The sequence below is a fragment of the Temnothorax americanus genome, unplaced genomic scaffold (assembly GCF_048541705.1).
Source record: "Temnothorax americanus isolate GAGA-0224 unplaced genomic scaffold, ASM4854170v1 Scaffold8, whole genome shotgun sequence".
Taxonomy (NCBI): Eukaryota; Metazoa; Arthropoda; class Insecta; order Hymenoptera; family Formicidae; genus Temnothorax; species Temnothorax americanus.
In genome coordinates this window covers 1,496,400-1,513,513 of record NW_027509802.1, presented here as the reverse complement: position 1 = coordinate 1,513,513, position 17,114 = coordinate 1,496,400, and the positions used below count along the sequence as shown (strand labels likewise).

General features: G+C 38.6%; 1 protein-coding gene across 1 annotated transcript in view; it reads left to right on the top strand.

The window, feature by feature from the left end:
• Positions 1-17,012, top strand: part of LOC143907426 (uncharacterized) — a 28,628-nt gene extending 11,616 nt beyond the window's left edge. Inside the window, exons 2-7 of the mRNA XM_077424225.1 lie at positions 5,254-5,940; positions 7,797-7,968; positions 10,278-10,339; positions 10,998-11,130; positions 11,288-11,390; positions 11,518-17,012. Coding sequence (XP_077280351.1) covers positions 5,254-5,940; positions 7,797-7,968; positions 10,278-10,339; positions 10,998-11,130; positions 11,288-11,390; positions 11,518-11,616 — 1,256 coding nt within the window. The 3' untranslated portion in view covers positions 11,617-17,012. The remainder of the gene's footprint in view (positions 1-5,253; positions 5,941-7,796; positions 7,969-10,277; positions 10,340-10,997; positions 11,131-11,287; positions 11,391-11,517) is intronic.
• Positions 17,013-17,114: the final 102 nt, after the last annotated feature.

Below are 17,114 nucleotides of genomic sequence, written 5' to 3'. Positions count from 1 at the left end.
ATCGAGAGCGCGTTGCTTTTTTATCTGTATCATCGATCAGCACGACCCTTCCACTCCTCTCGATACGCGTTTTGATTACTATCCTTCATTGGGAAGGAGAAAAGAGAAAGAGTTGAAGGATCCTCGAGAGCGAGAGTATGACCTTTCTCGTATCCTTTTTTTTTTCCTTTTTAGAATTCCAGCAAACGTGTATTTGTAAAAAAAAAAAAAATACGCGGAAATCACGGAGACGACGAATAATCGTAAACAGTTTTCTTCCGGCTCGCGGGCGGACGATGATCGATCGAGATACGGATTAACGTAGCGTGAAAAGCGATAATAACCGAATGGCAATTACGGATCACTTCCAATCCGACGATTTCTGTCGCGATGGTATCGTTAAACGTAGATCCGTCAGCCACCTGGCAGAAACCGGCTGCGCGCGTTTGCGCGTTTTCTGCTTACTGCTCGTACTTTGAAAACTGCGATATCAAGGACTTCGCCATTGTGCGTAAATTTTATCACGGGACACGCGAGTCTCGAGTGTCTGTTCGAGCGCTTGGTTCAAAGTTAGGAGCTTGACCAGAGTAGCTGAAGCTCCCGCTAGCTAAGCGTTGGGTAAACGGGAGCGTTCTTGTTTCTTCGTCGACATATCTCTCGGAACTTATAAATTTCCGTGTTTGGACGAGTCGCAGCTGGTGCCGGACCGGTCTCGCTGCTATTCGGGACCCTTCTCTATCCGGAAAATTTCCGCTTCCCCCCTCTGTCCCGTCTTTCTTCCTTCATCCATCGGTAGCTGCAGCTTTCAAAAGACACGTGACTCTAGGCACACCCAAGATTTCTCGCGCATATATACTGTCTTTAAGGATCTTGAGGATCGTTGTCCGATGATGTACGATATATAACACGCGTGATACAACAGAGCGCGTTTTCAAATAGTTGAACGGTTTCACCACGACTGATCACCATTAGGGATAAAATCAAGTTCAATATGTAAAATCAGAAATGTCTTTCAAATCCAATAATCAAGTTTTATTTTCTTAGGATTCGAGTAATATTTATAAGAAATAATATTTCATATACTGTATCTGCGAAGTCATCGATCTCGATTAGTTGGTTTCTCGATTTTTAGAATGAGCACCTGTCAAGAATTCGAGCAAAAGAAACGGATATCAGCAAAGGATTATAAATGTTTGATGGTTAATCCTTTGATGGTTGATCCTCACTTGCTTACGTTAAATCTAATCTTGAATCTCCTTGTCGATTACTATACTATGTTGTCAGAGTCCATAATTTGAAACAATTTTCAGTATACATTCGATTAATTCTTTGCTCGCGTAATTAAGCTTATTATGGAATTTGGGGTATTTTGAATTCTAAATTTTTTAATTGAGATGAATTATTTCGAGATGTAAATATGCATCAAAATAAAATCGCACGTTTTATCCATTAAAATAATACTCGCCGCTCGTAGCTGAAGCGCGCGCGAGTCTGCGTGAGCGGACGTTACGCTGAAAAGCATGCAATTAGAAAATAACCTAAATTCAAGGCGATTCGCGATTCGCGTTAAGAATTATTTCACCAGTCGGTCGAAACGAGGAGAAACTTGAGCTCGAGAGGCGACACGACCGGCAGGGAAATGGCCAATTATTAGAAGGAACGTGGGTCGTACTTAAAGTCCACTACTGGTTAGGGCAGAGTACGTTTTTATCTCGGTCTTTCTCCCTCCCTCCCTCCCTCCCCGTTGACATCGTATATTTCCTCCGAAGTTGAGCTTCGTGTACGCTTCGCGAGGAAAACGTAACGTTACGTGTAAATACGTCGTCCTTTTCCCTCGTTTCATTCGACATGAGAAATTGCTCCGCATCACGGAGCAAAGGCTCGGAGATAACGCGAGATATCGCGGTAATGTAAGGTAAGGTAAGGTAAGGTGCATTCGCAACCGCATACCGGATATCTCTCGCGCATTAATTAATCTATAATGTACTCGATGCCGGGACGATCTCCCGACTGCTTTCGATCTGCTATCGAACCTTGAAAGGTGCGTACGTGAAAAGTGTCGGTAACAGAGTGACTCGGTCGCGATTGAATATTTGAACGGCGATTGACGTCATACTCTTTGACGTAGGATTTCGCGCTCGTGCGTGTCGTGAATAGGCACACGTCGCGTGTTGTGTGCGATACTTGGAAAAATTACTTCAATAGTTTTCTCCCGCGATGACAAAGATACAACGGTACCACCTATATCACTTACGCAGTCCGTATCGTCCGTAAATTAAACCGTGATGAATCACGATAGAAACACGTACGTGCGATAAGATTCGAGAAAAGGTGCGTCGCCGACGGTGCTTAGATCCGATTGCTTGACTTCTTACCTTACTTAATTGTAATTCTCGGATAAGTTAGCGGAATATATACTTGCACCTTTTACAACCTTTTTTTCAGGACAAAAGAAGTAAATCGGATCTATTTACTTACCGTGTTCACGGCAATGTGTTTATTGGGACAAGGCCATTGTGTAAATATCATTAGCTATAATTGTTTTTCAAGTCTAATACTAATGTATTTATACATGTTTTTGTGTGTGTGTGTGTGTGTATATATATATATAATGAAGTTTGGTATGCGCACATTGTTTCTGTGAAAAATATGTTTATTTATATTTATTTTATATTTATTTTTATATTATACATCTCTGCATGCGATGTCAGATACAATATGCGTATATATCACATCTTATTTATTTAGCAGCGCATAAAAATCAAGATACGCATTTGTAAAATATTCGACAGTGTTCATTTAATTAATAAGACAGCATTTGTGCACCGATTGGGCAGAATCTGAGTAGAGTCGAAATTAATAACTCTCAATGATCATTGTCAATACTATACTCTGAATAGATACTATTAGATTATTTCACGTATACCTAATGTGATTTTTTAAGTAAAATTTTAAATTGTAACTTTGTTTACAACATTTCATTAATTGAGATAAGCCAATAAAACGCAATATAGTTTCCCTGACGTGATACAAATGCGCTTATATCCTCATTAATCTGAATTTCTGGAAACGATCCGATCAATTGTCCCTAAAGACGCTTTTGACTGAAGTAAAGAAGTTTCATATTATAATTGGTCAATATTATGACTGTTGTTACGACGTGCGATCGAGCGTTGTCACAAAGTAGTAGCAACACCATGTGTATTGACTGATGTAGGTCGTCTCGTATATAATTTTTCATTGGGTTTGCCGATGTTCCGCACGATATATCTCTGTATTCTTTTATTGGTTTCGCCCCATTTGAGGAAAAAATAGTGAACAACGCCGGCCGCAGGTCACCAACAGTCGCACCTTTCGGCGGTAATATCTTTCTTGATGAAGAGTTCGCTTCGGCATGCGTTTCGGTGTTTTGTCAGCAAGCCATTAAGCGGGTCGACGATTGTCGTATAGAATCGACTTTTCATCACGTATTACAATCCACAAAAAAAGAAAAGAATCCCTTTTGTGCGAGAAGAGAGCTGCAAACTTCCAATTGGCATGCTATATTTCTTTCCGTTAGTTCATGGGGGATCCATTTATGCAACTTTTTTCACTTTCTCAACGGCTTGCAGGTGACGGGAAACAGTTGAGTAATGCACGCCTAGTTTTTCTGCGATATCTCGCATAGTTTGACGTGTGTCGGATTCCACTAAAATTCACGACTCATCATTGTCAATGATGAACTTCTTGGAGTCGATTCGTTTTTCGAGGCTCATTTTTTGATCGAAATTTTTCGAACCAACATTATCTCGCTCGTCCGCTAATCGTATCTTCTGTAAATACCGCATTGATATTTATCGCGTATTATCTGGGCTTATTTTATGACGTATGGTGTAAAATTTCATACGTGACAAAGTATGTTACTTTTTTCAAATTTTGATTTTTTTCATTTGACTCCGTTTCGATCAGCTGATCATGCGAGTCGTCGAGAAAGGTTACAAGTGAGAAAAATACTTTTCGATTGAATTTTGACACGTACCGAGAAAGGGTTTCAAAACGCATGAGAGGGGTGTCAATCACTATCCACGTCGGCTAAGAAAGACGAGCCCCGTAACCTGCAACTACGGTGATTAGCCAGCGGCGTTGCCAAGTCTTCCCAACCTCACCTCGTCCGAAAAATGTCTGCTCGATTACCGCATTTTCACTAAAATAAACTAAAAAATTAGCAGCGAAATCTCCGGTAAACTATATATTTTATGGTTGCATCGGATTCTTCGAAATCTAATGTACAAAAAGCAATATGTTTTTTCTCACTTCATCTAATCGAAAAATGCGAAAATATGTGATTGAAACCGTGATAGAGCCTTCTTTTTCTGGCCGTCTGTATGAAGTAATGCAAACGTTGTGATTTTTGAGATCGATTTTCTAGAGTAAATAGCCGGTAAGGTAAAGGTACCAATACCCGGACGTGTACCTATATCCGGACACCTTTATTATTTATAAGTACAACGCAAATTAAAATCAAAGATAAAAGTATTTTTTCTTGTAGTTTGAAACTTCAGTTGTAATATCCAAACGTTTGTTTTCATTTTATATTTCTTTAAAGGTACGTGTTCAGGTATCGGTACATTTCCTATGCTTAAGTGTCCGGGTATTGGTATCTTTACCTTAAGAAGCCACAGAAAAAATCGACCGCAAAGCTGATCATATAATTTGATATAAAATCCGAAATTGAAAACTTTATCTAATACATGCCCTGACGAGACGACTACCTTAAAACAGTTCTCTTCACGATTTTAATTCGAAGAAATTTGTGACGTAAGAAACCATGTGGGATTCCAGAGTTATACCCGTTCTAAAAACTTAGAGGAATTATTATTTTATTTCTCGGGTTTGAAAAGGCATTATTTACCATTGAATTGTTTTTTTTTTTTCCTGACGATTATAGGTATATATAATAACGCTTGATAGAAGCATAAGCTCGTGGCGCGTCTTCACTCGTTCGCTTACTCATATCTTCTCTTTTTCTCTTTCTCGCGCGCATAATTTTTTTTTCTCAAAAAAGAATCCGTGCGAAACGGTTAAAGACGACAGCGAACGATCGAATCGAAAAGAGCGTACTCCACATTGTAAAGCGAATCCAACAGTCCTCACGCGGCCCAACAGCCGTCCCATCCTGCCTGTCATCGGCCTGGTGGGCCCGGTGAGGCCTGGTGGGGCTCGCTAGATCCCGAAGTCTTCACCCGAGATAAAACACATTATAAACGGCCGCCCGGGACGGGTATCTGGTTTCAGGGAAGCGGCGGCACGTGCGCCGGAGTTCGGGCCCAGGTGGTGTCGCTCGCGCTGCCGAGGAAACACAAGAAGGAGAGGTCAACCATAGAGGATGCCGCGAGGCGGGCGGGGTATCGTCAATCGAGGAGATTAGCTCGTCGGTGGCGAGGAGCAAAGTCCCCTGCGACGACGACGACGACGACGGCGTCGCCGGCCACCGTCATACGCCGCCTTACCTCTGCCATCTCCGTTATCGTAGTCATCGTCATTCGTCGTCGCGTCAACGATACCACCATCGAAGGGACATCGGCGACGGGGGCAGCGACGGCGACGGCAACGATAACGGCGACGACGATGGCGGCGACGACGAGAGAGACGAGAACGATGAGAATGACGAGAATGACGACGACGACGACGAAGAAGAAGAGAAGGAGGAGGACGATAAGATGTGTCTCGAACGTCTCCATCCTCGCCTTCATCGATTCTACGATCGGCGGTCTCCCGGAAGCAGCGGCGACGTCGATGCCGAAGTCGAGGTCCATCGAACCGAGACGACGACCGTCCATCCTCTCGCACGAACCTCCTCGCCTAACGCGACCACCGCCGTCGCTAACCCCTCTGTCGTCACTGCCATGGCGAGAGGATGCAAAATTCCGCCTTACCTCACGACTATACTACTTCTTTCCTACACTCTCTTCGGTATAGCAGGTTGGTATTGGCACGCATTATACTCGGACTCGTACTCGCGCACCTCGCGTGTTCGTGTATATATATATAGACAGACGCGACGCGGCTTACAATTAGAGGAACGAGCTACATTTTAACAGAATATCTTTAAAATTGCGTTTATACCCCTTATTTGCATTTGTAAGCCACGTTACAATTTGACGGTCGTCTATATTATCGGGAACGAGAGAAGAAGGAGAAACGCCCACGGAAATAACGTGTACTTAAAGAGGATAAATTATCGTTTCGCATTACACGGTGAATCAGTCGCCCGTGTTACGTTCTTCGCCACTTGTTACGCTCGTTGCGCCACAATCTTACAATCTGTCGTTTTTCTCTCCTCTTTTCTCTCTCTCTCTCTCTTTTTTTGTGAACAAGGCAGACAAAAGTGCTGCCGTACTGGAATATTTCCGTGCCGAGCGAAGCCTTCGCCCTCGCGACAAAGCGCTCATTTTATGCGCGACTTATACCAGACGATACGAGCAAATGTGTGTAATGTAATAGTACTCGCGCGTCACGTTGCACCTGGTCCCGACGTATAAAACCGTCGAGATAATCGACGTGGAGTTGTGGAGTATCGTTATCCGTTTCCCTGTTCCTCACGCCTCTCGCGTCGCGCTGCAATTACAAAGGCGCTCCGCCAACTTTAGCGTATGCCTGTCAAACACGCTTATCTTCCCCGCACACATCTGCACTCGCGTATCTATCTCTCGGTATACCGTAAAGACGAACCGACTGGTACAATGAAATCTGAATCGTCAACCGGATAACAATGATGTAACGAGATGTAATTTTTAATCGTAAAACTCAAAGATGATTTTTAACTGTAAAATGTTTACCATGAGTAAAGTCAAAACGGTAAGAGAGGAAGAGGCGCGAGAGAGAGAGAGAGAGAGAGAGAGAGAGAGAGAGAGAGAGAGAGAGAGAGATTGCACGCGAGTTTCTCGTAAGGAAAAGATAAAACGCCGCGCCTGCTCGATAAACTGGAGCGTACGGAGCGTGAAGCGTTGTCGGAGTGTGGAAACGGCAGATTGTAAAATTACAACAGGTGACGGACAGCAGCCACGCGCGGGACAGATGCAACCATCACCGCCTTAGCTGTACTTTGCAGCTTTGTGTACAGTCTCGCGCCTGCGAGATGCACGCGCTCTCATCCCCCTCCGTCCTCCCCCGCCTCGCCTCACTTCACCTCACCTCACTTAGCTTACCTTACCTCACCTCAGCTTGCCTTACCTTACCTTACCTTACCTCACCTCTCTTCATCTATCCTCTCCTCCTTTTCTCTCCTCATCTCACCTTGCCACACCTCGCTTCACCTCGCATCTCCTCTCCTCACTTCGCCGCACCTCGCCTCATCTCGCCTATTCGCTAGGGTGGCCACCGCCACCGAAGCCGCGTGCGTAGATGTTTGGAAAAAAAGCGAGGGTGTGAGTAAAAGAGCGAGGAAGAGCACGGCCCCTGTCCATTGTGTTCAACGAACCTGGAAAAACCGACAAAATTCCTGAAGCACCTTCAGTAGTTTATCCGGTTATTCGCCCGCTCTCAATAATGGAACGCTCGTCAGTCGTTAATTATCTTCGATACAACTGATTATCTGTATGGAATGCGAAATGATACACTTTATTATATAGTCTCTAGTAATAATAATAGTAATGAAAGAAGTAAACTGTAATATGTGCAAGGTAATACTATCGAAGTGGGCAAATTTGAAATTGTTAAACTTGAAATGTTCTCTGGTAAAACGTTTGCGCGAAAGAAGAAAAGCGTTATACGCGATGTAATCGCGATGCAATGTAAATGTAAGAGGACCTAATGACTTTTATATGTTTTATCAACAGATGCCTGCTCGTCGCGTTCAACGCCGAAACCTAGGCCGCCGACGCCGACGGATCGGCCGAATATCACATTCCACATGTACGCGTGTCCGCCGGATTACGCAGAGTGGTATTGCTTGAACGGCGCCACGTGTTTCACCGTAAAAATTGTCGACTCCCTCCTGTACAACTGTCTGTGAGTACGGCTCCATCTCGAAACTATGCGCCCACCCGACAAACGTCGGCCGGCAATAAATTCGCCATGAAAATTCCATTCCGCGGATTTTCCTGCGGCATAAAAAATTCCGCAGACTACGGCGTGACGATCGAAATCTTTGAAAGTGTCCTGACATTTGTGCGAGAGCACGTACGGGAGTATTGTGACCCCGGTCTCCATCGGGCGCCTCACTGTGCGACGCGACCACGAACAATCGCGGCGGTTCCGGGCGAAAGAGCCACCGAGGGAGAGACGGCACCACTCGCGTCGTTTAGCCGTTAATCTGTGACTACGCGACCTCGACACGTACGTTGAAATTCCTGTCGGCTCGTATTCGACTGACATTTTTCTCGAACTCGCTACCAACGCTTCTTTCGACTCGATCTGTATCGACGATTTCTCTTTCCCCCCCCCTCTTCTTTTTGCTTTTTTTTCACGAATACGGTAACTATCGTTCGATGGCGATTCGATGCATTTGCAAAATTAATGCTGGAGGTTGCAGCGAGGTTGAATTTAAATATCGCGATAGGAAAAAAAGTGTATCGAGTAATCGGATTAACATCGGGATAGCATCGCGAGGAGTGCGGAGCAGCACATCGTGCTCACTCAACCGTACTATTTCCCACGGTGTTTGCTTTGTCGACCGCGATCTGCCGCTTGAACCGAAGTCCGTCTCTCATCTCGCGCTTGTCGCGTCCGATTTCAATTAATCTAACAGTCATATTTTCTCGTGAATTTTTAAATACCGCATAACAAATTTTATCAAATGCGGTCTAGTAATAAAAAAAGTCTGGTAAACTGCAAACGATACGTAGCACGCGATTACTTAATTGTAAAAACTAAACAGTTGAAGTTGACTGCCTACATTTATAATATACATATATAATTATATTTGCGTGGTTTCATGACGAAACCGAGAAACAGAACTTAAGGGCGGTACTCGTGATCCGATCTTATTCAAAATTGTCTCAAGTTTGGTCATGGGCGGTCTTAAGATTTCATCCAGCCAATCAAGTGACCCGTCTTGATATTGTACTAAGGGGGATGTTCGCTTAAAATTACCTGAAAAATAGACAATTTTTTGAAAATCTTTTTTTATAAACGAAAAAATCTAGAAACTTGTAGTTTTGCATGCGTATTTGTTACTGTTTTATTATTTTATTTTGATATGAAAATAATTAATATTTATTAAACTATAAGGCGCGATCGTTTCGAAATGTTTGTCCTCGATGGTTGCCATCCATGATATGTCAAAAACTAATAAACCGATTAACTTCAAATTTTATACAGATATTCTATATATATATATAAAATAGTAACAAATGCATATGCAAAGCTACAAGTTTCTAGGTTTTTTCATTTATGAGAAAAAATCATAAAAATTGCTTATATTTTTCGGGCTTTGAACGAAAGTTTTTTAACCCTTTCAGAAGACCCTTTTAAAATCTTAAAAATAAGATCAAGCTATAAATAAGTTTTTTCTTTTCTTTTTACGAGCAGTAACGCGTGAAATTGCGATCGAGTTGAGCGGTAAGGAGATATATCGAAAGGATGTCGATCGTCAATCGATAATCTTAAAGTAAATTTCAAAACGTGAATGGAGGATTAATCGATCAATGCCATCTTTGTGAAAAAACCGAAGAGGATAATACATCGAATAATGTTGCGTCCGATCGAGCATCAATACACTGCCGGTCAAAAGTTTCAGGCCATTTATTGGAAATGTTTACTATATAAAATGAAATCAAAAACTTACGTATTATAATTTAATATATTTATTATTTTATTAATTATTTTATAATAAAATAAAAAATAATATAAAATAAAAATTCTTCAGAAAATATTTTTTACAAAATGAAGAGTATAAGACACTAAAAAAGGATAGGCTATATTTATTTATTCAAAACTCGTAAACGTAAATGTTCGTGTTTTCTTTTCAATCTTGTTTAATTAATTGTACTGGCGAGGGTCAGATTATCTGAGTGTTATTTAAAATTGATTATATCACATAATCACGCACTCGGTAAACTAATCTACTTGATCAACTAACGATTTTTTTAACTCTCGTTTATATAATTAAGTTCAATTAAATATTCATTAATTGGCTACTTTCGATATAAATACATTTATCTGATTACCGGTATTTGGAGTTTAAACAGTTGGAGTTTAAAGAGCATGCTTCATATCTTTCCGTTATTCGAATTATGAAAGAAAAAGGAAACGTATGAACCACGCATTTGATGCTTCGATAATATCAATTAATGAAGTTATGATATTTTGCTTCGCAGATGCGCCAATGGATATATCGGGCAAAGATGCGAGTTTAAAGATTTGGATGGTTCCTATTTACGTAAGTAGACTCTTATGTTCTTGATTCTTTGGATAACTTTGGCGACGCGATACGGGGATAGTTTCCGAAAATATTCCATCAGTACTGAAATGTAAATGACAGTAAAAAATATATTTCATTAATGATAGACATTTCCAGAGGAAATTACACCTTCCTCTTACATCTTTTACACATTTAACATTTAACATGTTTATAATTCGAAAACTAAAAACTCATGCTCTACAATTTTTTTTTCCAAAAACAACTCTACTCTTAACTTTACTCGCATAGGTGCAAGATAACATCCTAGCCTTAGAAATTTACTAAAATTACAGTATAAAACTTTTTTATGGATCAAATGCTGCACAAAATGTTTTACAATTCAAGATAAATTTAGCTCTTATCTTTATCTAGAAGATATATAGAATATTATCAACTTTTATTTAATTGTAAATTATCCAAGAGAAGAATGAAAATTGAGATATAACGTTTAAATATAAAGTACACTCCATACGAATAATTATGTTAAAAAACCATGCAAATAACGTAGTGTTAAGAGCGATTATTGAATAGCATTGTCAAAGTTATTGGAATATTTTATCCTTTGTCCGAATATTATTTAATAAAATATATTATTTAATAAAATGAGAAATAAAAATGTCATCCTTTTTCTTGACAGCTTCACGGCAACGAGTAATGTTGGAGACAGCCAGCATCGCCGGTGGTGCTACAATAGCAGTATTCCTCGTCGTTATCATTTGTATAACAGCTTACATCCATTGTAAGCGGAAACAGAAGGAATTACGGTCGAGGTAATTAATTGTTCATTATCCATTATCATTATTTTATTTGTAGCAAGGAACTCGGTCGCAGCTTTGACTTCTCGGATGGAATTCGCGACCTTATTGATACGGATTCTTTACGGACTACTAGCAAATATTACATTCGGCTTTTTTCTTCTCGTTGCAGCAATAACTGCGTCGACACGGTGGATGGTCCTGGCCGAGATCTGGAGCTAAGGCCGTTTAGCAACCGCTCTCTTATCTTCATGGCCAAGAATACTAACAGCTCGGTAAGATAAAGCTCGAGTCTCTATCGAGGCACTATCAATATATTAACGCCGTATAAATACGAAATGCAGATAATTTGCAACGATCACAGTAATAATAATACATCATCCGAAATATATCTCCTCTTAGGCGACGATAGAGCAGACGAGAATGCCCAACAGATATTGTCCAGAAACGGAGTCGATGAGGATGGCATCCATCAGCGAGAGCAAGCACTCGAGCCAATAGCGAATTACGTGACGCGTCGTCTGTATACAACGTTTTGCCGCGATGATTCGTTATCGGCGACGTACTCGAGATGTACGAATGATCGTCGAGTGAAATGCTCGATTAGCTGAAGGTAGTTTGAGACAGCAGCGGCCTTTAGTAGCCTTTATTAGCGAATTTGTTGGGAATATACCAATTGTTTGATTCAGCGAGTGATGAACCATCTTAACGCGGTGCTGAAAAAAAATCGAGCACGTAAATCAAGCACGTTAATAATTTCTCTGAGCTGATGGCACGCACCGGCACGACGATGCCGGGCTTTCTTCGATTATTATATCGTTATGTCGAGACATTCCCGTATTGTCGCACTCGTGTCCTCCGTTTGATCGAACGTTTGACGCTCGTCGATTATATCATGTATTCCTTCTACGAACGAACATCCCGATGAACGATTTGCGAAGAATAAATTTTTCATCCAAGTCTAAAAACGAAAAGGGACTTTGCACGAATAATGTGACGTTCGAAAACGAAACATTTCCGTAGATTCTTCTGTGAAGGTGACAGATTCGCGACCATTGAATGTTGTTTTTATAGCAAAGCGTTTGTATAGTATCGCGTCTTATTGTCATCACTCACTATCAACGAAGAGAAAGAGAAAGAAAAAAATAATACACGCATCAGTTGCAAAAGTAGTGCCTTTCTGCTCTCGTTTGTAAGAAAGCAAATAGTTGTGGTACACCTGATCAAGAGAGATCAAATAGGAAAGGGAGATAGAGAACGAGAAAATCGCCCGTCTATTTCTCTCACTAAAAATTCGCGACGAGCGTCGTTCAATTTGCTAACCGTGTTATGAGCGCAGGACGCTGATACACGCTAGTGACGAAATCTTCTTGTAAAACACGAAAATTAATAGCTGTAAAGCGCTGATAGTAGACAAGGTAATTGTCCTTTGATCCTTGGTACGTATGATACTCACGCTCGATCCTGACTCCGTTTGTTATTCGTGAAAGACATTAATCTGATATATCTTTGGATATATATAACGATGATAAACAAATGCATTCTGTGAGATATTTCATATGTTCTTGTGTCGCAGAGGTCTAATACATCGCGAGTAGATCAACAGCAACTTGCATTGTACTTTCACCGGGCTCTTCCAAAGAATGTTCGCGAACGCGATTGAACGTACCATTAGTATCAAAGGGTTAATGAACATATGTGTCTTATGTAGAAGTATCTAAGATTTAAATCTAGATTAAATCCGATGTCTTACCAGAAAGCAATAGTTCCCTAAGCACATATGAAGTACATTTTGCCGCTAAAAATAGAGATGCTATTTATTACTAATCAGTTAGAAAGTCTATTGACGTCAGATCGCCATCCGGCGTTGTACTGTTACATATTGACAAATATTTTCTCAAGACGTTTTGCTCCTGTAACGCGAAATATCGTTTACCAAATCTTAAACATGGCACACAAAAATGACGTACTTATAGTGAATCAATTTTCATTTCCACATCTGTAAGCGGTAAAAATAAAAAGCGGAATTTAAAGCGCCGTTAGCTATTATTATAAAGTAGAGCAACAAATAAAGTAGAAGACGGTAAATTCAATGACTTTGTAAGCGCAGGGTTATAATTTGCTAACCTCGTGATAGAAAAACTGCAACTACATAATTTACCTCGTCTGTTTACACGGAAGAAAGTTAAATATGAAATTCAAAGAATTTCTAGCACTTTTTCGTCCTATTTATCTCGATTCCAGAACAATGAAATGAATACCGAATGATATACGCGTATATCATTTTAGATATTAATTCCGATTAATTATCGTTTCTCATTAGCATTCGTCTCATACGTAAAAGGAGTAAACATGCCGGCATTGTTAAATTATTAGGTAAACTCAAGGAAACTGCTATATCGTCTAATATTAAATTATATATTGATCATGCGCATCGTTTTTTCTTGTTTCGTTACTTATTTATTTATTTGGATGAAAGGCTTGGTCTCCAATTACATGCACAATTGCAACCAGATTTATCATTTTTCTCACATTTCACTTTTCTATTCGAACCTTTCCAACTTTTCCTGATTTATGTAGCCTTAAAAGTGTTTTGTTAACAATGCAATAGAGTGGAATTGATGTGTATATTTGGAGATATCTCATCGCGTAGAAAGCTGAGCCTCCTTGTCACTTTGTCTCAGCTTTTTGTAAATAGTAAGTTATTTTATGTTAAAGAAAATCCCGAATCGTAAACTATATTAATTATTAAAATAAAAGCAACGTTTTCGTCGCGCCACGTCGTATTACGCTGTACTACGTTCCATCAGCCTGATACCTCATCGTACTACGATGCACTGCGCTTCAAAAGAAAAACCGAAATGCATATTTTTATAATTATATAATTCGTTAAAAGAACATACCTGATGGGGTGACAGAAAAGGTACTGAAGATATATTGAACGATGATTCAATAATAATTTGTATATTTGTAGATACTCTCGAGTAAAAAAAAAGAAAAGCTTCCAAACATTTTGTTTCATCTTTTTCACATTAATCACCCACCCGTCGCTCGTCGCTTTGAGACACATTTAATAATGATAATTATGACAACAAACGGCTTTCTCTATACAAACTACTCAAGGTTTCTGCTTACTACAAAGAGAAAGAGAGGAAAAGCTTAAAGTAAGAAACGAAAGCGTGGCCTAAACATTTATAAAAGCGATTACAAATGGTATTTTTATTATTTATAGTCCTCATTAACAAAATGTATTCTAATTTAATTTCCCATATTTCATATTGTACGTGGTTCCTAATTTATTATTACTATATATATATATATATATATATATATATATATATATATATACACACACATATATATAATATACTATATAATAATAATGATGTATATTGTTGTTATTATTATTAGTATTATTAACTAATGTAATTATGACTATTTGTTTACTATTAGAAATTATTCTTATTATTTTAATAGAACTATTTAATAAGGACATGTTTGTGAAAAGGAATGTATGAAATACACAGTATCGAAACGAGTGCTGAGAATAGAATGTGTGATTGTGTGCACTGTGTCAACATCCAAATCCAGAATGCGTATTTAAAGCGGAACCATCGGATGACACGAGAGGAAAAAAAATAGCATTTGCTTCTAATTTCGTGCGTTTGATGCTATTTCTAAAGAACTTTGTCAGTAAAATATTCGCTGTAATATCTTGGAACTTCCATTGTACGCATACATGTATAGCTAAACAGTAAAATTGACTGCCCTATATTTTGCACCATGTTATGTTTCTTTCTGTTTCCAAATCGAACACGACAATATTAATTGTTCCGTAAACACAAATTGTCAATTTCTTTCATTTGTATATCTGTGTATATGTAAGAAATAATCTTGAGTTTCTTTTAAAAATAGCTGGATGTATTTTTCATTATATTAAAAAACATTTTGTTACGTATATAAAATAGATGTACTCTCGATGATCTTAGAGTTAAAAATCTCGACGATATAAATCTAAGAAACATTTGTATTAGAAATTTTACATCTGTATTCAAGAGTAACGATTTTTTTGCTAATTAAATTATCATGGTTAACGGCAAAAAATTTCTCAAATATTCTAGGAATTTTATTAAAAGGAAACGATGTTTTATAATAAAAAGAAACAAAAGAAATAACGATCAAAGTTAAGTAATTAGAATATTTGATATATTTATAGCAAATATGATGTACTTTGAAATACACTTTCCGTTAAAAATTATATAAAATATTGTCGATTGCTTTAAATTCTGATACGTTGCAGGTTTGTCAATGAATATGTCTCATAATTGTTTTGTCGTTGAACAATTTATTGTTGGAAGAACATTAGTTTGTGACATTGTAATTAAAAATACTCTATGAAATTGGCGAATTTGAAATCCTTGTCTCTTTCATGTCACCCGATGGTTAACTAGTATTTTCTACTAATCTAACGCTTTTCCCCGACTCGGCCGAATCCAGGCCGGTCAAAACGAGAGCCTTATTACGATTTGTATTTTGTAAATTGTCGTCGACAGAGATGATAAACGAAGCACTATATGCTAACCAGCTTTGAGAGGGTAGCTAATTAATGTACCAGTGATGAAATTTTATTACATCAGGCAGCGTCGCATATTGTATTCCGCGCGAAGATCACACAGATATTATAAAATAACGACACCAAAATATCATCCAAAAACAATCATACAAATGCCGTTTCCACCGCACCATCGATAATTATCTCTTACGATATAGTTGAGGTAAATAGTATTATTTAAATTATATCATGTTGAGTGTTAATTGTAATTTTAAACGTGTAAAATAACGCTATTAAACGATGTCATGCGGTTTCTTCTAGCCGAACAAAATATATTCGTCGGTCAAAATTACTTTATTAAAATCGCTAATTAATTATTAGAATTCAACAGTTTCAACGGATTCGAGTACAAACTTCCCGTTTCGAAACTTTACAACTCGACTTTAATATATGACAAAATAAATTATGATATACTTTCCTTATTCTCCTTATTCCAAATTATACTTCTCGTCGATTTTTACATCGTAATTATATGGATCTTGGCCCTGCGAAACTGCTAAGAGTCAGAATAAACTATACGGTACAATCAATATTTCCGTAACGTTATCACTCCTCAGTTTGATGCAATAATAATGTGTGATATCGCTCGTTACATTGATGAACACCTATTAGATATAATAATTAGTCAATATCAAAGCAATAACGTTCGTCATCATCATCAGCCATTAATTCCTTGCTCTGTTGGATGGCACCGTTTTATTAGTCTTATTCGAAATTTGTGAATCCTCGAAGGGAGAGATGTATTCTGATCTTTATTCCGCGTCACCATCCGATAATATGGCTGGCTCTTAGAAATGACAATCTTCTTCGTGCAATGCTCGTTCTTTTGAGCATTTTATGACAAAGTGGATAATACCGGGTACCCTCATCCGACGTACTAAACCTCCATAGTATACTATATATCTTGACGTTAACATACCAAAGACATCAATTAATTTTGGACAAATTAGTTGTTCAAAAGGGTGAGAACAAGCGCGCGCGCGCGCGCGAAAGACAGAGGAAAGGAAAACGGCTAAAAAATTGATCTAAAGTTACTGAACAGCATTTTGACGAAAAAAAAGAGATACCGATCGGCAATGTTGCATCAGAACATTGTTATTATTTTTGTAAAGACACCTTGTACATGTACTAACTTAGCGTGCTCTGTGGATGGAAACCTACGATATGTTAAATATTATCTATTATTATTATTATTATTATTGTATTATTATATTATATATTATTATTGCTACTATAATTACTTTTATCATCATTATTATATCAAAATAAAAACTATGAAATCTTGTTTGGAAATTTTTAAACAGCGTGAGTATTGATGTTTCACGCGTTTCACATTCATTATATCTTTTTTTTTTATTAATTATAATATTTATTCTGACATACACAC